The following is a 24126-nucleotide window of genomic DNA, read 5'->3' as shown; positions in this document are numbered from 1 at the left end:
GCCCTTTTTTTTTTTCATTTTCTGTTGTTTGATTTTTATTTTTTCTTGGAATATTCTTAAAAGCTGCTTTTCCTCTCAGTATTTCTATTGTGATTTTTCAGAGGTTTATGAAGAGCCTGGCTCTTTTCAAGACCTTTCCTTCATCATCTCTGGAAAATGCAAAATTAACTATATCTTAACATACAGAAAATATCTGGTTGTCAATTTAGGAATTATTTCAGAATGAACTATTTGTGTTTAGTCATAACATTGTGCAAACATAGTGCAAAAGCCAAAATCAATACAAAAATAGGAGAAAGGATAAAGATAAGAAGCTATTTAAACAGGCTGTCAACTCTGAAAAATAAGAAGTGGATCAAAATAATGATACCATTGCTTAGAAACAACATATACAAAACTGCTTTCTAAGCAAGAAGCCCAAAAGGTCCAGAAATCACCACAGACAGTGAACACTTTTATCTCCTTCTCATGAAGAAAGATATTGCAAACATATGCAATGCCACTTAAGAATTCAATAAATAAATTCAATTCAATAATTTATAAAACATTATGGAGAATAACAGAAAATTATGAGTAGTATTGCCAAACAAAATGATGAAATAAAGCTAGTGAAAGAATGAGAAAGATTTAAATGCTTATGTTCTAGGCACTGGATTGAGCCCAATGAATACAAATAAAAATAAGCAAGGTAGTCTTTGTTATCAAGGCGTTTACATTCTAGTACGGAAAACAAGAAAACATATATAAGTGAATGGCAGTTAGGAGAGCCTTCTTTCCATTCCACCTTTGTAGGGCAATGAGGTGATAGTACAGTGAATAGAGTACTGGGCCTGAAGTCAGGAAGACCAAAGTTCAAATCCAGCCTTTGACACTTACTAGCTATGTGACCCTGGACAAATCACTTAACCCTGTTTACTTCAGTTTCCTCATCTGCAAAGTGAACGGAAGAAGGAAATGGAAAACTGTCCCAGTATCTCCATCAAGGAAACCCCCCAAAATGGGTCACAAAGAATTGAACACAATTTTTAGGCACTGCCATGACAGGCTTAATTGGCTTGTTGCTATTTTTTTTTTTTCAGACTAATCCATTCTTAATCTGAGGGTAAAAGTTGCTTTGAGGTTTTAATTTCTTTCATACATTGCCTTTATGTTTATTCCGTGTTAGCTGCTCATACACCAGCTACTTAAATATCATTTCCTTCTAACATTTTGCTTGGTAGAATTGTTAATAATGGAGTAGCTTTACTGAATTCTGAAACTTACACTATATCCTACCCCCAAATGTTTTAGTATAATAGCTTTCTACTTGTCCTCCATGAAATCCCAAGGTTCCATGAAAAAGATCTGTGTGGTTTTGTGAATAGAGTGCTTGCTGGCTCTGGTAAAAAGCTGAGTTCAAATCCAGTTAAATATTTCCTAGCTTTTGATTCCAGGAAAGTCATTTAATTCCTATTTGTTTCAGTTTCCTCATTTGTAAAATAAGGATAATAGCATCTATCTCCCAGGATTCTTGTGAAGATAAAATATGAGATGAATGAAAAGCTCATGAGACAGGATTTTGGAGTAATTAATAATCAGCTTATTAATTAGGTTAGTTAGTAATCAATAAATTGATAATCAGTAGTTTCTCTGTAATCAAAGACACCTAAGGGGATATACTGAATGCTTTGCCTTGATAATGCTTTTTGGAAAGGGAGTGCTTCTGATAGGTTAAAAACCAACTTTGATTGGTGAACAATTAATGAGGGGGTGGACTTTTAAATGAGGAGGTAGGCTGAAAACCATTTGCTCCTCCTGGTGAGAACATGGATTGATTTTGACTCTCAGCTGCCTCTAGCAATCTGGACAAAGCAGTTCATTTTTACCCAAACCACTCTATTTGTTTTTTCCTAGGAGCTGGATTACCCTAAACTCAGAGGAAGTGGTTCTGGAATACATCTAGTAGATTTCTGTTTACACTATAAACAAAATTAAGGTTCTTTCAATGAGGTGCTTCCCAAGATTGGGGAGCATATATCCGGAGAATTAGGCCAATCTCATCTGTTTGCCTTGTCTTTCTGAGACTGGCTGAATGACCTTAAGGGGCTGGTCCCTGAATGAGGAAATAGAACGGAAAAATCTTGGTCCTGATTTAATAATTGTTTGTTAACATAATATAAAAATAATTTATCTTAATGAGTTAATATTTGTAAAGTATTTGAAAACTTTAAAACAATATATAGTCATTATTATTATTGATGTTATTGTTATCACCATCCTTGGATATCTCTAGGGTACATTGATTTTGGTCATGGTGGGTTTAGTTGAAACTTAAACTCCAGAATCTCTTAGTTTAAAAAATAATTTTAACTCACTAGACAATTTGTTCTCTTACTAGTTGACTATATCTGAATTTTTCAGAAGGTCTGCACTTGTCAACCTTAGTATCTTTGTCTATTCCATGAGATTCAGATCTAACTTTAAGAAGTTTTAATCCTTTAATGGACTTGAGTTCTGAAACATTTAAAATCATGCAGAAGGATTATAGAACTTCAGAGTTTGAAAACAATCACTGTCATGAATGAAGAGAATTAAAAACAGAACCCAGAATAGAAGCAAGCCCTTTGGGAAGGTTTTTGACAATAATAAAACCCAGTAAAGTGACTTGCCCAGGGTCATACAACTAGTAAGTGTTTGTGGCTAGAGAAGTCTAGATGAGACTTACTAGAAAGATGAGTCAGTCTGATTCTAGGTTCAATATTCTTAAACATTTTGCCACCAAGATGTTCTAAATGAGCAAAGCAGAATTGAAGTAGCTAAAAAAGAAAAACAAACATGAAATCCGCAGTCAGAGAATCCATTTTGAATCCAATTTGTGTCTGACCTATTGCAGCACATTCTAAGCTCATACTGGTCTGATCAGCCAAACTAACTATTATGTGTTTCTGACATAGTGATGTCATTTTGGTCCTCTTCAAGAATGAATGACAACAATCAACCAATAACAACAACATATTGTGGAATGTAGGCAGGTCTAGAGCTTAATGGGAGTATCCAATACAATATGAGGCATGGATAGAATACAACCATGGAAACCATATCTTGTTTCTTAGATAGTTTTCATCAATTTTATAAAATGTTATATTTCATCAATACCATAAAATATTGTATTGCAATGTAGTTTTCCAGCCCTCTATAACTCCAAACTCATTGTCCCAGCTCTTATTCACATGTTGGCCAGGTTCCCAGAGGGTAGTGAATTATTCTGTCTTCGAGGTAAGTCTGAGGGATCAGGATAGTTTTGTAGTGCAATTGCCCCTATCCAGTTTGTTTCCTCAATTAATTATCAATTAGCCAGCTGAAATTGATTAGTTTATAGAAAAAGGTATTTACTAATATGGTATATATAGTAAGTATATGTAGTTGATACAAAAACCATTCTTCTGCATAAGCTTGGCACACACTCCCACAAGTATACAAAACCTGGGGAAAGTGGACTCAAACTTAAAGAGAGTGTATGTGACAAAGGCATACCACACTATACCTGGTGTCTTTTCTCCCTTTGTGCAGTCCTCAAGAAGTTCCCCTTTGGTAGATTTTGGTTTCTGCTGGGCTCCAGGGTTAGTGCCCTTGTAAAATCCATCTAGTTTTGCCATTGACACATATTAGCTATATGTCCATGGGCATATCACCTAAATAATTCTGAACCTCAGTTTCCCCATTTGTAAAATGAGTTGTATTATCTCCCATGTTTATTATAAGACTTATATCAAGTGAGATATGTAAATTGCATTGCAAAATTTAAGTGCTCTGCAAGTGTCAATTTTTTATATTGATGGAATATTAACATAAGATCTATTCTGTATGTATCACAAATATACAGTAGCTTTTATCTCATTTTATTTTTCTACTAGACTTCTTAAGATAGAGTAAGATACTCTCCTTATTCTTTTCCCAAATGCAGTCTAAAGTAAAAATCTATGGCAAAGCACCTAGGTCATTCTTTCCTGTTAGGTATTTCAATGCTTGTAATTGATGCAATTTCTTCCAGTGACAAAATGTTCCTGACCTTTTTCTGGTTATAAAGCAAATGTTCTTTTACAATGTCAAATAAAAGCAAATTTGTCTTTCTTTTTCCTTTCTTACTAGTTCTCAAGATCACACTCAGCCTAATAAAGAAATTTAAACTGGAAAATTAGATTAAAGTTTCATAGTTAAGGGCCAACTAAATGCAGTGGTGGTTCAATTTTCCTTCATTTAGAAGACTTTTTTCACTTGCTCAGACACAAGGAAGCAGAGATTTAAAATTTTTTCCCAAGATAAGTTCTAATAATCTATTACTCTTGAGATGATCAACTCTCAAAATCTATTAATGTTGTTCATAAAGAGTGAACTTGGTAAATCTTGTACTTGGGGCTAGTAGAGGACAAAACAGTGTAGTTGGAAAGGACATCCTTTTTTATTTATTGTGGGGTGAGATTATGACTTACCCTAAAAAGGCAAATGATTATGGGGAGTGGTCATAGAAAAGGAAATTAATTGGAAGAGGTTTCTCTGGAAATATTAAATCATATATTTTAAAGAGAGAGAAAAAAGGAAAAAATTTATTGAGCAAGATAAGGAAGGGTAAGAGAGAGAAGGGAAAGAAAAAAATGGAAAGGAAAGGAAAGAAAAGGGTCTAGAGAGGAACATTTGAGGAGAGGGATACAGGAAATTCAGGGCTAATAATGACTAACCTAAAAGGCCCAATCATTTCATGTTTAGGAAGGTGACTATTTCCTTAGTTACTGAGCTCTTCCTTGTAATCATCTTTACCTTTATCCAAAATAAAAGGAAAGATGTCAGTTAGGATCATAGCATGCCATAGCATGACTGGCTTAAATTATATTATAGGCTTATATTATGGAAGTCATCTGTAAGTCTACAGTCAATATTCTTTTATCTATAAATAGAGACATATTGCTTCATCTTCATACATAATCTCAGTGCCAAATACAGTGCCTGGAATTTAGTAAATACTTTTTGATTGATTTATTGGCCTTGAAGTTAAAAAAAAAAAAAAAAAGACCTTGGGTGAAAGTTCTAATTCTGAAACATACTAGACCTTGGGTGTCCCAGGCACCTCTCTAAGACTCTCAGTTGAAGGGGAGATATTGATCTTCGTTAGTAGATACAATTCTTTTTTTTAATAACTTTTTAATGACAGAACCCATGCCAGGGCAATTTTTTACAACATTATCCCTTGCACAGTCTTTTGTTCCTATTTTTCCCTTCCCTCTCTCCACCCCCTCCCCCAGATGGCAAGCAGTCCTATACATGTTAAATAGGTTACAGTGTATCCTAGATACAATATATGTGTGCAGAACCGAACAGTTCTCTTGTTGCACAGGGAGAATTGGATTCAGAGGTAGAAATAACCTGGGAAGAAAAACAAAAACGCAAACAGTAATAGTGTTAACATGAATAACTTTACTCATGATGTTTATTTTCATTGATTTTATTTTTAAAATGACTAACTTTTTTTTAAAAACATACACTTGCTGGTCATGAATTTGTAAAAGTTACAACAAAAAGTTATTTAAAGGTTTCTGGTATGAAGGCTAATACTTTATATATTTTTTTTCCTATGTAGGTAAGGAATCTTCAAACTAGGCTTCTCACAAAAGAAACATCATTGCAAGAGATGAAATCTGAGCTGGAAAATTACAAAGAGAATAATGCCATACAATCCTCCCAGATTCTGTCCTTGAAAGATCATATCAGGGATCTGGAAGAAATCAATGCTTCAGCCACCAGAATAAAGTCTTTGAAAAATGCCAGCATTCAGAACCTTGAAAAAGGGAACTGGGATTTAAGTGAAAGAGTTGCAGAACTTGAAAGTCGTCTAAGGTAAGTATTTCTAATTGGTATCCACTTTAGGTGATATGGTGAAAAATTCAGTAGATTTATGGAAGAGACCTGGCTCCTACTGCTTGATGACCTTCAGCAAATCATTTTATCTCTAAGACACTCAATTTCCTCATCTATAAAAGGAGAGAATTGAATGCTTAAGGTTTTTTCCATCTCTAAAAAAATTCCTTCATTCTCTAAAATATTTTATCAACTTAATAATATCCCAAGAGCTCCATTCTTACTACCAATCATTGAGGTTAAATCAGGTTAAATTGCACATGATTTTGGATTCAGTATTATGTTGGATATAGAGTTTTTTGTTGATATAGAGATAAAAAATTTGAAACTATGCCCCAGGTTGCTATTAGGAGAATGGAGAACCATTCTCTCTCTCTCTCTCTCTCTCTCTCTCTCTCTCTCTCTCTCTCTCTCTCTCTCTCTCTTTCTCTCTCTCTCTATTTTTATCTCTGTCTCTTTTTTTCTCTCTGTCTCTCTATCTCTCATCTCTGTCTCACTCATGTGTGTGGGAGGTGTGTTGGGTGTTAGAAGGTGGAGTATAGCCCAGATATACTTGAAGAAGTCCTAGGAATTACTGTCATCTTAATCAGCAAGAGGAAGTCTAAAAATGATTCTGTTCAGATTAGTTATTTGAATTGTGTTCTATATGTCACACCATCTAACAGTCTGATTTTTCTTCTGAGACTTGCATTTTCCAAACTGTTTTAGAAGAGAAAAATACTTAAGAGCCTAAAATTGAGAACCAAACTTATTAGGATCAATTTAAATATAAGGGCCAATAGGAAGATAACTGTCCAGACACTGTCTGAAACTAGAGTGACAAAGTCCAGAAAAAGGACCCATAAAAGCAGCTATCATTAGAATGATCCTTATGTGGCAGATCATTTCTTGAAGATAAACCACATCTTGTAGCAGCTTGATCTCTGCTTAAGTGCCATGTCTGGAACTGAGTAGCCCTTCCATTTGGCATAGAGAAGGCTTCAATAAAAATTGTAATTAAAAAAAAAAGTATAATGTGAGTCACTATTTAGATTTTTCACCAAGAGCTTGAATGCTTTCTGTGTGTTGAATTATTGTTCTTTTAGGAGTCTGTCACAGTTTAAATGAGAAAGAAAATGGCTAGCAGAAGTTCTTGTGGAATAGGGTGGAAAGGGCACAGAGTTAGTAGTAGATTGCCCCCCTGGGGTCATAAAAGAACATCAGGATGTTTTCTTGATGCTGAAAACTGGTGGAATAGAAATGATTGAAAGTAGGCATTTTTCTGAGGATAATGTGTAGAAAAGAATTTGAGTGCATAGAGAATGAAAAGTTGCCATTTGATTCAAGTGGCTTTGTAGATATAGCAGCCCAACTGAGAAAGATCTACTAAGCGATGTAACTTTGGGCAATTTATTTAACCTCTCTCTGCCTCAGTTTCTTCATCTTTAAAATGTAGATAATTATAGCATCTACCTAGGTTGTTGGGAAGATAAAATGAGATATTTGTAAAGTCCTTTGCAACCCTAAAGCACTATATAAATGTTAACAAATATTATTTTTCCCTTTCTCTTATTATACACACACACATGCATGTATCTCACTAAAAGATGATTATATTGGACCTAATTTTTTTTTTTTTTTTGCATTTCTTGTGCTATTCCTAGCTTCTTTCTACAAATAGTTAATTGCCAGCTGTTTACATAGCAAAGAATCCACATTCCTCTCATGAAAATGTTCCTTCTTTAAAGGAAAAAAATTATTCCATTTAGCATGTAAGAAATGTCTAAGATTAAGACTTGTTAATATCGTACACAGAGTACAGCTGGTTGAAAGAGAAAAGGCAGAGCAAAAAGCAGCCAGCTTGGAGAAAAAGTTGGTGGATGCCACATATAAATTAGCCTCTTTTATGAATCTGGAAGTGAAAGGACCAGATGATCCCTTTGAGGTTTTAGGGATGAAGGTAAGAGCATTCTACTCATGATGAATTTACAAAGAGGTAATAATTTTAATCTTCTGTTTTATCTTTATCCTATTTCTAGTAGACTAGTTCTATAGAAAACTGAGCAAATGCCCAATGACTCTTGATTTAGTCCATCTTTTCCAAACCAAATCCCTTTTATGTTCCTTTACCATAATTTGGGCCTCTAGGATTTCTTCTGTGATGTCAAGGGAATTCATCAGATCCTCTGGGACAAAGCAGTTGAAAAACATCCCTAGGTATTCTCCCATCTCTCAAGCATCTTTGAAAATAAGCAAGTGGTAGAAGGCAAAGAAAAAGCTCCGGAATTCAGAAGATTTGGACTGTAATTTATAGTCTGTGTTTAATTAGTTTATCATCTGCCTTAGTCAAGTTAGCTAATTCACATCATGCTTTCCTCATCTAGAATAAAATACTTTTTTTGTTATAGGATTGTTATAAAGGTAAATGATTCACTATTATCATGATCATGAAGTGGCTTAGTGAACCAATTTAACAATGCAGTATAGGTGAAAAGCTCAAAACTAATCCCATTTCTTTTTGAGACTGGTCGATCATGAGAATACTGCAGATTTTAATTTGCATTATGCTTTCCTCATTAAGAAAATTTTTTAAAATATTCTTTCTTCTTTGTTAGGATTTGTTATAAAGATAAATGAGATATTAGGTGAAAATCACTTTTACATTTCAACTATTTTTATTATTCTCTTTGCTATTGTTATTGTCACAATCATAAAGTAGCTTAGGGAATCAATTCAATACAGTAGAGCAGCTGGGTGGTGTAGTATAGATATTGGAGTATCTATCTGGAGTCAGGAAGATTCATCTGCCTCAGTTCAAATGTGGCCTCAGACACTATGTGATCCTGGCCAAATCACTTAACCCCATGTGCCTCAATTTCCTCACTTGTAAAATGATTTGGAGAAGAAGATGGCAAACCACTCTAGTATCTTTGCCAAGAAAACTCCAGAAGGGGTCATGAAGAGTCAGATATGATTGAAAAAAATGACTGAACAATGGCAAAAGGGAAGAATAACTCATGATGAATCTCATTTCCTTTTTAGACTTGTAGATCATGGGAACACTGCAGATAAAGGTTGCCAAGATTTCAACAAAAGATTTGATAGTTTCTCATGACATAATTGTAATCTTGAAAGGTAGATAATTGTAAAGATGGATTTGGAATTTGAATGATTAAACCCAAAGTAGTAACCAAATCACAGAATCTCTTAAGTTGCAAGGGACCTCAGACTCCATCTAATCCAATCCAAACCTGAAACAAATCTGAGTAGTCATCCCCACTTTCTTTGAAATCCCCTAGTAAGGGGAAAGAACCCATAAACTTTCTGAGGCAGCTTGGGTATCATTGTACTCGAAGCATTAGGACAGGACAGCTCGGTGGCTAGAGCACTGGGCCTGGAGTCAGGAAAATCTGAGTTCATGTACCCCTTACTTGCTGTGTGGTAGCTCAGGGGAAATCATTTAACTCCTGTTTGCCTCACTTTCTCCTCTATAAAATGCGGGATCATAATACCTACTTACTAGGCTACAAATGAGGAACAAAAGAGATAATCATTGTGAAGTACTTAGCACAGTCTGGTATATAGTAAGAACTATATAAATGTTAGATGCTATTTATTCTTCCATTTAATCCTCAAATAGCATGACCTTACATTCCTTCATTGTCCTGATTACCTGGATGTTCTGCAGCATTTTTTTTTTTTTGGGGTCCAGGAACCATTTGGAGTTTTATGACATCATTTGCAAACCATATAAAATTATCAAGTTATAGAACCAAACCAGTGGGAAGTTATTGTGCCTACCTTTCAGCTCATCCATAACATTCTTACCATTGATTTAGCAAATAGCCTTATACATCCCACAGACTGGATGTTCCCTACCTCTGCTTTTTCATCTATCCTTTCTATAAAGTAGCTCTCAGGAGTTAAATACAATGCTCCAAATGTGTTTTGATACAGTGAGCCTATCATCTTTCCTAATCTTATACACTAGACCTTTCTCTTTTAAAAATTTTAATTTTTTTCAGCATTCTTTTCTTTTTGAATTTCGAGTTCCAGATTCTCTTGCCCTCCTATGTATCTCTCTCACCTCCACTGAGAAAGCAAACTATATATAGAATACATGTGAAATAATACAAAACATTTCCATGTTAGTCATATCACACAAGAAAGAAAAAAAGAAAGAATATACTTCAATTTGTATGCAGAGTTCATCAGTTCTCTCTCGTTCTGGTAGTGGATAGCATTTTTCTTTTCCTGAAGCATTTGGGGTTAAGTAGCTTGCCCAAGACCACATAGCTAAGAAGTATTAAGTGTCTGATACTGGATTTGAACTCAGGTCTTCCTGACTTCAAGGTCTGTGCTCTGTCTAGTTGCCTCATTTTTCTTCTTAATAAGTAATTTGGAATTGTTTTGGATCATTGTATTGATCATAGTAGTCATGTCTGTTAGAGACCAGGCATAAAAGACCCACCTATACTTCAGTGCCTACGGACACTCCACGAAACAAAAGAAGCCAAGAACGTGACTACTTGTGTGGTTAACAAACAATACACCCTAAATTCCTGAGATAAGATAATGTGTGTCCCAAGAAATCGGTCATCTCCGCCCAGGATCTAGATAAGGGTATACCCCAGGATGTCAGCCACACCTATGGTCTGACATTCTTCTCATTGCAACCCCCCACTCAGAAATCATATTTAATTAGACCCTCTTCATTCATTAAACTGAGACCTTACTCCATCTCAACTTGTCTCCCTCCTCATTTCTAACCCCATCCCTTTTCAGGCAATAGCCTCACAGACAAATATCCAGCCTCAGGACCCACACTTTGATGACCTGTCGCCCGGGTCAATGTCTTTCACAGCACTGTATCTATTTTTTGTGGAAGCTGCTAAATCTTGTGTGACCTTAACTCCATGATAATTTGAATTGTTTCTTTCTGGCTACGTGCAGTGTTTTTTCCTTGACCTGGAAGTTCTGGATTTGGGGAGCTCTCATTTTGGGATCTCTTTCAGCAGTTGATTGGCTGATTTTTTTCAATTTCTATTTTACTCTCTGGATCTAAGATATTGGAACATATTTTCTTTTTTTTTTTAAATTAAATCATTTTATTTTTCAAAACATGTGTGTGAACAATTCTTCAACATTAGCCCCTTGAAATACTTTGTGTTCCAGTTTTCCCCCCTTCCCTCATGCCCTCCCCTAGACAGCAAGTAGTCCAATATATGTTAAACATGATAGAAATATGTTAATTTCATTATATGCATACATACTTATACAATTATCGTTCTGCACAAGAAAATCAAATCAAACCAGTAAAAAACAAAAATACAGAGAAGCAAAATAAAATGCAAGCAAACAACAACAAAAAGAGTGAAAATGCTACGTTGTGAACCACACTCAGTTTTCACAGTCCTCTCTCTGTGTGTAGATGGCTCTCTTTATTACTGAACAATTGAAACTAGTTTGAATCATCTCATTGTTGAAGAGAACCAAGTCCATCAGAATTGATCTTCGTATAATCTTCTTGTTGCCACGTATCTCCTGGTTCTACTTATTTCACTTATCAGTCCATGTAAGTCTCTCCAGGCTTCCATCCTTCTGGACATTTCTTATAGAACAATAATATTCCATAACATTCATATACCACAATTTATTCAGCCATTCTCCAACTGATGGGCATCCATTCAGTTTCCAGTTTCTTACCACTACAAAAAGGGCTGCCACAAACATTTTTGCATATGTAGGTCCCTTTCCCTCCTTTATGATCTTTTTGGGATATAAGCCCAGTAGAAACATTGCTGGATCAAAGGGTATGCACAATTTGGTAACTTTTGAGCATAGTTCCAAATTGCTCTCCAAAATGATTGGATCCATTCACAGTTCCATTAACAATATATCAGTGTTCCAGTTTTCTCCCATCCCCTCCAACATTCATCATTATCTTTTCTTGTCATCTTAGCCAATCTGATAGGTGTATAGTGGTATCTCAGAGTTAGCTTAATTTGCATTTCTTTGATCAGTAGTGATTTTAGAGCACTTTTCATATGACTAGAAATAGTTTCAGTTTTTTCATCTGAAAATTGTCTGTTCATATCCTTTGACCATTTATCAATTGGAGAATGGTTTGAATTCTTATAAATTTTGAGTCAGTTCTCTATATATTTTAGAAATGAGGCCTTTATCAGAACCTGTGAATATAAAAATATTTTCCCAGTTTATTGCTTCCCAAAACCTTTTTAATTTAAAATAATCAAAATTATCTATTTTATGATCAATAATGATCTTCAGTTCTTCTTTGGTCACAAATTCCTTCCTCTTCCACGGATCTGAGAGGTAAACTATCATTTATTCCTATACTCTCTAGTGTTTTTTAATAGGATTGGGTATTGGATTTTATCAAATGCTTTTTCTGCATCTATGGAGATAATCATATGGTTTTTGTTAGTTTCGTTAGTGATACAGTCAATTATGCTAATAGTTTTCCTAATATTGAACCAACCCTGCAATCTTGGTATATATCCTACTTGTTTATGGTGTATTATCCTGGGGATGACTTTCTGTAATCTCTCTGATAATATTTTATTTTAAGATTTTTGCATCAATATCCATTAGGGGAATTGGTCTATAATTTTTTTTCTCTGTTTTTATCCTATGTCTGTGTCATAAAAGGAACTTGATAAAAGTCCTTCTTTCCTTATTTTTTTCAAATAGTTTATATAGTATTAGAGTTAATTGTTCTTTAAATGTTTGGTAGAATTCACAGGAACATATTTTCTTTATAATTATGTGGAATAAAATGTCTAGACCCTTTCAAGAATTCTTAAATTTTCTCTCAATCTTTTTTCCAGGTAAGTTGTTTTTCCAATGATATATTTCGCATTTTCTTCTTTTTTTTGTACTTTATTTTCCTATTTCTTGATTTCTCATGGAGTCATTATCACATTTGCCCACTTCTAATTTTTAAGGAATTATTTTCTTCAAGTGAGTTTTTTTATGTTTTTCATTTGGTCAATTCTGCTTTTTAAGTTCTTAAGTGATGGGTTTTTTTTTTGTTTCCCTTTTGCCATTTGGCCAATTTTGTTGAGTGTTTTTGGGTAGCCTCTTCTACCAAACTATTATAGATAATTCTCTTTTTATAATTTTCTAGCATCAGTTTCATTTCTTTTCTCAATTTTCTTTCTACCATTCATTTTATTTCTTGAATTCTTCCTGGAATTCCTGCTGACTGTGGGTCCAATTAGCATTTTTTTTTTTTTTGAGACTTTACTTGTAACTCTTTTTACATTGTTGTTATCTTGTAAGTTTGTCTTGATCTTCCCTGAACATCATAATAGCTTTTTGTGCTCAAGTTAATTTTTTTTTTGTTTTCCTTTTTTTCCTACTTATTTCTTTACCTTGAACTTCATCTTAAAGTTGGGCTTTGCTCACGTAGGGGTAGGGAAACCCTGTGTGCAATCTTCAGGTTTCTTCATGCTACTGTTTTCAGAACTAATTCTGAGAGTCTGCAAGCTATTGATGCTTCTAGGGTGGTATTATCCTGGGAGAAGTGTGATCATTAATCTTCTGATCTGTTCCCCTGCAACTACAAGTGCTTGTACTCCTCTTATCGCTGGAACTATGATCAGGGCCCTAGCTGTTTTGTGGCTGATCACACATACTCCTCTTCATCTTAGAACTGCAACCCAGAATTGCTTATGGGTAATAGAGTTGCCTGTTAGTTCCAGCTGTACCCAGGGCCAGGAGAGAGCTTCTGTGTAGAGTGATAGCTCCCAAAGCTACTGTTGCTATGGATATAATAATGAATACCTCCTAGGGTGAAGATCAAATGAAATAATATTTTAAAGTGTTTAGCATAATGTCTGACACATAGAAAGCCCTTGATAATGCTTGTTTCCTACTTTCCTTTTAGTAAAAACCCTTTCAAAAAAAAAGTGAACATTGATTGGTATATATTTTGCTCTACTATGTTGATTTTCTGGGTCTCCTCATTGATAATAATTTAGAACAAAAATATTTCCATTCATATAGTACTTTGAAAGCATTGAACTTTTAAAGTGATTTTACATTTATTATGTCATTTTACTTTATAAGAAGTATATTTATAAGAGCAATTCTGTGAAGAAGAATGTACAGGTATTTTTATTTCTATTTTACAGATGAGGAAAAGTGTGATACATAGAAATTAAATAATTCATTTTAAGTCAAATAAGAGTGGCCCTAGACTCAAGACTCCTGGCTCCTAGCCCAGTATTTTTTGCTACTTAACTTGCTCTGGGCTTCCAATTTGTCATCTAAAAAAATTAAGGGAATAGATTACATTGTATCTAAGATCCTTCCAGCTCTAAAAATGAAGACGCTACCAATTCCATCATCTTGTACCCTCAAATAAGAGTCTATGACCATTTTTATGTTCAGGAAAAGAGATATAGAATATTCTTCTTTAATCTTTAAGAGAGTAAGTAATAAAATGCGAAATCACTCGGTTTGAAAGTCAGAGATTTAACATATATATTGTCATGTTTAGGATAGTGATGAAGCTTTCCTGGCTAAGAACTTGGAAAGAGAAAACATTCTCATAGACAAAATGAAAAATGGGCAGAAGGTTTGGGATAAATGTCAACATGATTCACTTTACAAGGAAAAACAAATGTCTATAATAGACCAAACCCCATTTACCTTCAACTGGGAAACTAAAACTACCCAGACTCAGTACCAGAGTTTCATCAATCAACTTGCTACTCTTCTAAGCAACACCCTTATCACTGTACCAGCTACAGAGGAAGCTGTGAGAGAAAGAATACAAGAAATCAGTACTAATGAACAGACTTGGAATTATGTGAGTATGTTGGCAGAAAAGTTATCATTTTAGAATTTTCTGGTCACAAGATCTAAGTTGGTTCTTAATTTAGCAAATGTTTGTGCCTCATTTTAAATTATGAACCCATTTTGTTGTTGAACTTTTATAATGGTCAGGCAAACAAAGGAGTAAAAATCTATAATTCTGTTTATATCACTTCTGAAAGAGATCTCCTAATTTTACTTGAAAATATATCTAGTGAATATATAATAGTAATAATCTTAACTTTTTTTCTCTTTAGAACAATCTACTATATAAAAACCCTCAAAATATCAATAAGACTTTTTGAAAATTTAACTGGTTGTTCACTTTAATCAGTACAGTTGAACCAAAAGCCTCACATAGATAATATATAACTCTAAAATCATCATAGCAAAACTATGTTTACTTTGGAGTATTACAGATACCTTTTATAAAAAATGTTGGTTTTGTCTAGTACTCTAGCTTTTTGGGGAGAGTTATTTGGTGTCCTTAAAATGTATTAGATAGTTCCGATATTATATTTAAATGGAAGCATTCTATTTTCATACATCAGCTTCTGTTCTCTCCTATTCACTTTAACCAATGATCCTCAGCACAGATTTTCTTGAGGGAAAGTCTTTCCAGCATAATGAAATCCATATTTCACTTACAATTATCGAACTTGCGTGTTTGACTTTGAAAGGAAGGAGAAAACATGGGTTATAGGGAAATATCCCACTTTTGTCATTTACCTGTAGAAAACAGATGTATTTCAGCAAGAGATACAGTTGCTAACTCGGCAGATTGAACAGTTGCATCAGCTTTATCAAGAGGCTGTATGTGATTCATCCCAAACTGAAGAGAAGCATTTGGAGCAAAAGAAATCCCTGAAGCTCTGGGAACAGATAGGTGCCGCTGATGACTTCTTTCAAGGAAAATGGGATTTTGACAAGAAGAAAGTAAGACTTTATTGAAATATATGGCAGACAAAAAATTAATATTTTAAAAACTATATTAACACCCTCCATTTTACCCAATGTGCATAAAAATAATTTTATTTTTGGGGCATTTAGATGGCGCAATAGATAAGAGCACCAACCCTGAAGTCAGGAGGACCTGAGTTCAGATGTAGTCTCAGACACTTAATACTTCCTAGCTGTGTGATCCTGGGCAAGTCACTTAACCCCAATTGTCTCAGAAAAAAAATTTATATTATTTTTAGCATTCTTGAGAGATTTTATTTTTGGGGGGAGGAGGAACAATAAACTGAATAATTCCTTTGCTTCTGATTTTGTGCAGAAGTTAAGTCTGTTCTCTTCTTTCCTCATTATAAATATATTTCATTTTTTGGAGTGAGGAAATTAATAGTCTTATTTTAAAAGAAGAATGATTATCTAAGGGTGGAATTTCAGACATAGTAACAATTAGATCGAAGAAATATTTTTAAGCAGACCCCATTACTGGCAAAATGATGGGCTGGTCAATCACTAAGAGCATTGCCCAATACATTGTCTGATGAGGTTTCCTTCATGGATGTTTGGTGAGCTTGCTTTTAGACATATGTCTGAAGAGGAGAGTAGGGGTGTCTATCGCTATATACTTAGAAGCATGTTCCTCCAGCATACATATAAGGAATTAATCCCATGAGACCAAGCACTCTGCACATGCTCCCTAAAGACTAGGCTCTCATTGGTCACTCACATTACATTGGTATTGTTCTCTTGAACTCACAGTCTAATGGGGGACATAGCGTGCAAATAACTAACAATGAAACCACTTTCAACCAAGTCACAAACAGTTACAAAAAACTTTGTTCATGCCATTCACGAGAGGCAACATAGTATAAAGCAGGAATCAGGATGAGATCTGAATTAAATTCTAGCTTCATTCTTTGGTTATTGGGTGACCTTGAAAAAAAATACTTCAACTTTTAGGATTTGTTTACCCCTCTATATGATGGAGATAAGACCTAACTAATTAAAAAGATTGTAGTGAGGTTTAAATGAATCAATGGTTCTGAAATGTTTTATAGATGCCCTGAAAATGGAAAGCGTTAATCTTAAGAAAATTTTGTGCCACCAAAAAAAGTGTTTACCTTATAGGTAATGCACTAGCAATAAATTTTATTAATTTATTTTTTAAACAGCCTATGTTTATAACTAAACATGGTTGCAATTAATGAAAATTAATCTGGAGCAATGTTTTGAAGTTTAGATTGGAAAAATTTTACTTTTACCAGATTAAAATTTTTTTTCTTTTACTATGAACCTTTATTTGAAGAGCTACTAAAGTTCTGATTTCATTGTGAATGAAAGCTGGCTTATGCTACACTTTAGGAGTGTCAATATATATTCTTTTCCTCTTCCCTTCCAAAACCAACTTAACTTAGCATCAACAAAAGCTTCATCAAAAATAATTATTTCATTGTCCATTCTAATATGGATACATAAATGTTTGGACTATTTTTTTCTCATAAGGTAATCTATGTACACTTCTTTGCAAACCTTAAAACACTATAGAAATGTCATGTCTCTTAACTCAATTTGATGAGTTTACAGGGTGGTAAGCCTTTGTTTGGGGCTGATCCATATTTTATGGAGAGTATGAGTATGCCCACTGGTGAAACTCTGCTACCATCTAGTGGTTTGGATTCTCTGAGAGCCTAGTTAAGAGGATTGGATGCTTACCAGTCAGGATCCAGGGTCAAGACAAAGAGATCCCATTGTGCTGATCTTTAAAGGCCTGAGTTGAGTCTTCAATCTTATATTCAACTAATTCCACTTTTTCCCTCCTTTCTAGAGTATAGCCTGGCATAATAGAAAGAACTTAAATCCTGTTGGTGGTCAGGAAGGAGTAATGGTAGAAGAAGGGAGGATATTACTTCTCCAGGCAAAGGCACATTGAGTTTTTTGGGCTCTCAACTGTATGGCTTGAGAAGAAAGTCCTATACTCTTAAAGCAAAATAGAGGAGAAGAATTCTCTGGGCAGAATGATTACACAATCCAGATTTTTATGAAGAAGAGATGATTTTCTAACTTTGGGGTAATTTTGATAAGGGAAGAGGATCATACACATGGCAGCAGGGAATCTACACCAAAAATGGGGGAGCAAAAGACCTGAAGCTTTGAACCCTAATGTTACCATGTGTCACTTGGCCAATGTAGGTCTGTGTCTCAGAACTCCCTTCCAAAAGAGCAAAGCTCTCAGGTAGTACCATAACCATGGAGTTAAGCCTGGGTTTGGGGGATTGAAAGAAGAATATTATAATACTTCCTTTCTAGCAAATCCAAGCTAATTTCCTTCCACAGGGAGTTCAAATGACAAGGTTTCTTTTTCATGAATCTGGAGGACATTAACAAGCCTTGGGAAAAGATGGAATTCATCAGAAGGGGAGGAAAATTGTAGCGCTTGTTTATGGATTCCTGTGAATCCTTTATATATTTTCTGAGGGAAGGAACAAAGGTTATCCTATAACAAAAGTATGCATTTCTTGAACCTTTAGCCACAGCTGTAGAGACCTAGTCTGTCATATTCAAATATTATGCTGAAATTTCCTTGAAGGTGACATGGGAATAGAAGCAATGTGAGCTAAAGAGAAAATGATTTTTTGATGTTCCCTGGATTGAATCTAGTCTTATTTAGGACCATGAGAAAGACTCCATTCCTCAGTTCCCCTAGCCCGGAGTCAGTTCCATGAATTTGGGTCTAGTTTGACTCCTTGATTTTGTCTCTGTCATAGTGACCACTTCATTTGACAATAGAAGTAATAAAAACATTGCTCCTGTTGTTAGATGAAATAGTTGGACATTACACCCCATCCCAACCAAGTCAAAGGTTGGTTTCATGCTGATAACAGTACTTACATCCCTTTCACAAAAAGAACCAAAAACAATAACAAGAACTTATAGTTTAGATAGAAATAACTTTTCTGTTATAAATCATTTCATATATATTGTCCAATCTGATCCTTACAATAACCCTGTGGGATAGGGAATACCAAAACTACGATTTTAGAGATTAGGAAACTGCAGTCTAGGCAGTTGAGAAAAATCTGGAATTCAAACCCCAGACCATCTTATTACTTCTCTAGTACTCTACATAGTTTGCTTCTGAAGTAGATGTAGATTGTATTTGTTAAAGAATTTAACTCTGAGGGGCATAGCTAGATGATGCCCTAGAATCAGGAGCACTTGAGTTCAAATCCAACTTCAGATACCACTTCCTAGCTGTGTGACTCTGGGCAAGCCACTCAATCCCCATTACCTCACCAAAAAAAAAAAAAAAAAGAAAGAAATAAGAAAGAAGTTAACTTTGATTTAAGAAAACGACATACTAATCAACTATGGCTCCAATATGAGAATCACAGAAGCATTAAGTATTTTAAGATACTCTTAAGGACCAATTCCTTTGTTTTGATGTAGGGAGAAAATCAAAGGGGAAAAAACCAAATGAAGACTTCGCAGACTGAAGAATTTGGCAAGAGGGCCAGGCAATTAGAAAAAGAAAAAAGACAGCAAATATTTTTAAATATTGAGAAGAGCTTACAGAACTCAACAACTGGAAGACTAGAAGAAAAGGTGGAAAAACTTGAGAAAGAGCTTAGTGAAATGAAATTGTCAAATCACAAGATGAAAACTCAGTTGATGAGAGTCAATGACCTCAAAGTAAGTTGAGATAAGTGAAGTTGTTTCAAAAACTCAACCAGACTCTTTGTCTCTTAGTATTTCACGAAGCCCTTTTATTTCATTTAAACAAACATGCCCTTTAGCTCTTTGTTTAAAAGAAAATTTCCAAACTATTAGTCATTTTGTTTTCTTCTGGACCTTCCTCAAGTTCTCCACTGAGTGTCCCAAGGTCCCCAAGTCAACTTCTGCATTAAATATTACCATTCATTTCAAAGACAGTTGGCACAGTCCATAGAAGGTTAAATTTAGAGTAAACTCTTTGACCATGAGAAAGGCTTCAATCCCCAGTCCCTTCACCTGTAAAATGGGGCAACCCCAGATCTACTACTTATCTAATAGTTTTTGTTTTGAAGCTTAAAGTAGATAATAAATACAAAGTTCTAAATGAATGATGGCTGTTACTATATACTTATGGATCACCTAATGAAGTTTGTAGTTTACTGGCAATAGTCTGACCAGACTTTCCCCTTTGGTTTCCTTTGTGTGACTAGCATAGACATAGACATAGCATATACATAGCTACTGTGAGTAGATTCTTAATGACTATTTTTTTTCTGTCAATTATGATATTTGTTATTGTGGGTAACTCTTCCTTGTGAACAATTAGATAAAACAATGGATAGAACCCTGGCCCTAGAATGAGGGAGCTCTGAATTCAAATTTAGCCTTAGACAATTGCTAGCTATGTGACCCCAGACACTAACCTCTATTTCTCCTCAGTTCCTTCAATTGTAAAATGGAGGTAATAATTCAAACATATTTTCCATAGCTTTTGTGAGGATCAAATGAGATGTTATTTGTAAAATATTTAGCTCAGCCCTTTGCTCCTTAGTAGGTACTTAATTAATACTTGTTCCCTTCCCCTCTTTTATATTTGCCCAGCATTTTGGAGGGAAGATACAAGAACTTGCCTATCAGATAGAGGAGACACAGAATCATAATCATTCTCTACTCACTCCCCACAGGACAAAACCATTGAAAAGCTTCAGAAATCTTTAAAAAGGGTTGAAACAATTAAAGAGAAGGCAACTAAAAAAGCAGTCAATTTGAAAACAACATTAGATTACACTGAACAAGAAGCCAGAGAGGAAAAAGAGATGGCCTATCAAATGCTGGAAGCTGTCACTAATGAGCTATACACAGTAAAAAGAGCACTTGAAGAAGTAGTAAGACGAGAAAAACAGGTACTTTTTTGTTCTCTACTTTCTAACAACCATTTAAAAAAAGTAATGTGTAAAAGGTTAGTTAAAATTTAGCATTGTTTTGATTGAGTCAGTTTCTGGTGTTGCTTAGGAAGTTATAGTCTTTTTTGGTCAAAGATTCTTTTTTTTTTTTATATGACCAAATTTCCTAGAAAATTGTTCTTTTCTAATATGAAAAGTTTCCATAAAATAGCATTGTATTTTCAAGTATGTTTCTTGATATCTAATTCAATATTTATTAGGTACCTATTGGCAATAATCTGTGCCCCAAAGATTTTTCTTGAAAAAATATAACAGCAATGAAATTAAGTCCATTTTATATTAAAATGTTTCATTAATACTTTGTGCTTTTTTTATGTCATACAAGGTATTATTCAGTCCAAGAAACATTAACCAAATACTTTTTGTGGTCATACTACATGCCCTAAATAGGGCAGTTAGATGGCAAAGTGTAAAGAGTGCTGGGTCTGAAGTCAGGAAGACTAATCTTCCTGAATTCAAATTTAGTCCCATATATTTATTAGCTATGTGACCCTGGGCAAGTCACTTGACCCTGTTTGTATCAATTTCTTATCTGTAAAGGCTGGAGAAGTAAATGGCAAAGCATACCAATATCTTCACCAAGAAAACCCCAAATAGGATCATGAAGAGTTTGATATGACTGAAGTGACTGAACAACAGTAGGATATAATTTGTAGATAGATGAGCAAAAGGTAATTTGAAGACAGAGTATGCATTAACAAATGGGAACAGAAGATGTTTTTCATAGGGGTTTAATTTGGGAACCTGAAGATTTTTGAAAACAAGACTGATAGGAATAGTTTCTGGCCTTAGGAAGACTATTTTGGCACTATGTCAAGGATAGATTGGAGAAACAACAAAATGAGATCCAGGAGATACTTAGAGTATTGAAAGTTAGAGATGATGAAGGCAGTGGTTGCATGAATATAGAGAAGAGGATGCAAAAGAAATTTTGAGGCTAGACTCAACAAAACATGACAAAGAATTGAATTATAGTTGCTTGTATGTTTCATAGTTGGTCCTAAATTGTAAACTCCATGAGGACAGGAACTGTACAGGAATTTCAAAAGTCTAAGAGTAGTTTTAAGGTGCTGAAGCTTATTCTTGCTGATTCAAATCCAAAAGACTCATGATAGAAAATGCTATCCACCTACAGAGAAAAAAACAGATGGAGTCTGAATGCAAATCTAACCATACTGTTTTCATTTTCTTTCTTTTGTATGTATATGGCCTTCTTTTACAATTTACCAATATAGTAATATCTTTTTCATGATTAAACATGATTTACAACATGCCTTTTTCATTATTGAACATGTATATATATCAAATTGCTCACAATTTCAGGAAGGGGGAAAGAAGGAAAAAGGGAGGTTGAAAATTTAGAACTCAAAATTTTTAAAAAATGAAAGTTGAAAATTGTCTTATAATTAGAGGGAAATAAATCCCTCTATTTTTGTCCTCCTTCATTTTTTATTTCCTTCACAGGTTAATTGTACACTATTTCAAAGTCTGATTCTTTTTGTACAGCAAAATAACTGTATGGACATGTATACATATATTGTATTTAACATATACTTTAACATATTTAACATATATTGGTCAACCTGCCATCTGGGGGAGTGGATAGAGGGAAGGAGGGGAAAAATTAGAGCAAAAGGTTTTGCAATTGTCAATGCTGAAAAATTACCCATGCATATATTTTGTAAATAAAAAGCTATAATAAAAAATAGAGGGAAATAAAATATTATTTTAAAAAATATATTGAAACATTAGTTATTTTTATTATTAAAGTTTAAATCTGCTTTAAGGCTTCTGAAACAGACTACATTTACTCTAGTAAAAACTCTACCATTGGGCTAAGAAATGTAGATGCCTGATAAATTTTGAATTAAGTATTAAGAAATATTTTTGAAAATACAATGTCATTTTATCCAGACTTCATTTCAGAAAGGAACATTTTTCTTAAAAATTTGTTTTAAAAACCTGGTTTGATGTTCTGTTACCATTACTCATGAAAGAGGTAGCTCTCTTATAGCTGTCTTAAACAAGTAAATGTCAAAAATCCTGTGCCACTGATGCTGCTTTTTTTTTTTCTTTTTGTATGTGTGACTTTTTCCCTCTTGTAGCTCATGGATTTTAGAGAATCTATTATGAAGATGATGGGCTTTAACATCAAAATTCCAGACAAGGAAATTATTAATCAACTCAAGCCCATCATACAAGCTTATGAAATTTCTTTAATTACGTCTAACAGCAGATCAAAAGTTGGTGATTGTAAGACTGGCCATGAAAATGAATGACACAAAAGATATTTGGCTTTTTTTTTCTTCTTCACTGCAATCAACTAGACTTAAAATCATAGATTGTTTTCTCTAGTGGTTTGAATATAAGACCTGTAGAAGATGGCTAGAGAATAAATAAAATTTGTTTGGCATTTTCATTTATTCTGCAATGTTTGTTCCTTGATTTTTTTCCTCTTTCTTATTTCACCCTAATTCTTGACTTGTCGCCTGTAATATATTTGAGATAGTCTGAACCTGAGATTTTATCAGTGTGAGAACTCTACTAATGCATATCAACAATTCAGTAATTTATAGTATTGGCTTAGGTTTATTTTTTGACTTGTAACTTATTGTCTTAATAAGTTACTTGGGATGTAGATAGGCTAAATGGCAAACCCAGAATAACACAGATAGTATCTGTAAGAGGGAGAATTTGAATATAGGTCTTTCTGTCGCCAAAGCCTACTCTTATTCCATTAAAAATACACAATGTGGTTAAAAGCAGGACATTTATTCCATAATATTTCATTGTTCTCTTTGTGCATAGTTAAATTATTTTTAATCCATGGTTAAAGTTGTATGTAGCCAAGATGAAAATTTAAATTACTTTAATATCTCTAGTAAAGATTTTTTAAGAGGTTATGTTTCTCTTTTGACAAAGAGGATCATTTGGTAATCATGCATAAAAAGGGATAAAAAGAGCATTAAAATATTTCAAAGCTGATTATTTCCTTAATAGCAATATAGCATGGGTATCTGGATTTAAGGGAACCAGTTCTTGGCACATGCACAGGCATTCCCTACCTGGTTCTAGTCCAAGTGGAAAATTATGAAAAGCCTGTTTCTACTGGCCATGCCTGATTAAGGAGCATATGCTATATGTTGGAGGAAAATTTCTAACTAGCTCTAAGAACTGAAGACTAGTTTTTAAGTTGAACTCAGTGTGCATATAAAAGGAGTCACTCATCTCTCTCTTTTGCTCTTTCTCTCTTTTTCTCTCTGACTGTCTTTTTTTCCTCTTAGCTTTGAAGCAGGAATGCTGCCAGAAAAACTAAGTGGAGGATAAGTGGCTGCCTTATCTCTCTGTGTGTGCTACCTAGCTACAGCAACTGAACACATGGTACCTCTGTCTTTTTGTGATTGTTCCTCCTTGATCTTGGGCAAATGAGCCTTCCAGGTTGGCAGCATTTTGTATAACCTGATTAGCTTAGAAGGTCTTGAAGTCTCATTGATAAGAGTTGAATGGC

The 24126-nt window shown here is 34.3% G+C and overlaps 1 protein-coding gene across 1 annotated transcript in view; it reads left to right on the top strand.

Moving 5' to 3' along the window:
- The window catches only part of LOC127549616 (coiled-coil domain-containing protein 170-like), a 31507-nt gene extending 8466 nt beyond the window's left edge, over positions 1-23041 (top strand). The window contains exons 4-10 of the mRNA XM_051977807.1: positions 5612-5868; positions 7684-7828; positions 14396-14707; positions 15448-15648; positions 19111-19353; positions 20340-20558; positions 22724-23041. Of these exons, the coding sequence (XP_051833767.1) occupies positions 5612-5868; positions 7684-7828; positions 14396-14707; positions 15448-15648; positions 19111-19353; positions 20340-20558; positions 22724-22897 (1551 nt within the window). The 3' untranslated portion in view covers positions 22898-23041. The remainder of the gene's footprint in view (positions 1-5611; positions 5869-7683; positions 7829-14395; positions 14708-15447; positions 15649-19110; positions 19354-20339; positions 20559-22723) is intronic.
- The last annotated feature ends 1085 nt before the right edge of the window (positions 23042-24126 follow it).

This window comes from Antechinus flavipes, chromosome 2, assembly GCF_016432865.1.
Source record: "Antechinus flavipes isolate AdamAnt ecotype Samford, QLD, Australia chromosome 2, AdamAnt_v2, whole genome shotgun sequence".
Classification (NCBI taxonomy): domain Eukaryota; kingdom Metazoa; phylum Chordata; class Mammalia; order Dasyuromorphia; family Dasyuridae; genus Antechinus; species Antechinus flavipes.
This window is presented reverse-complemented; position numbering and strand designations above follow the sequence as displayed.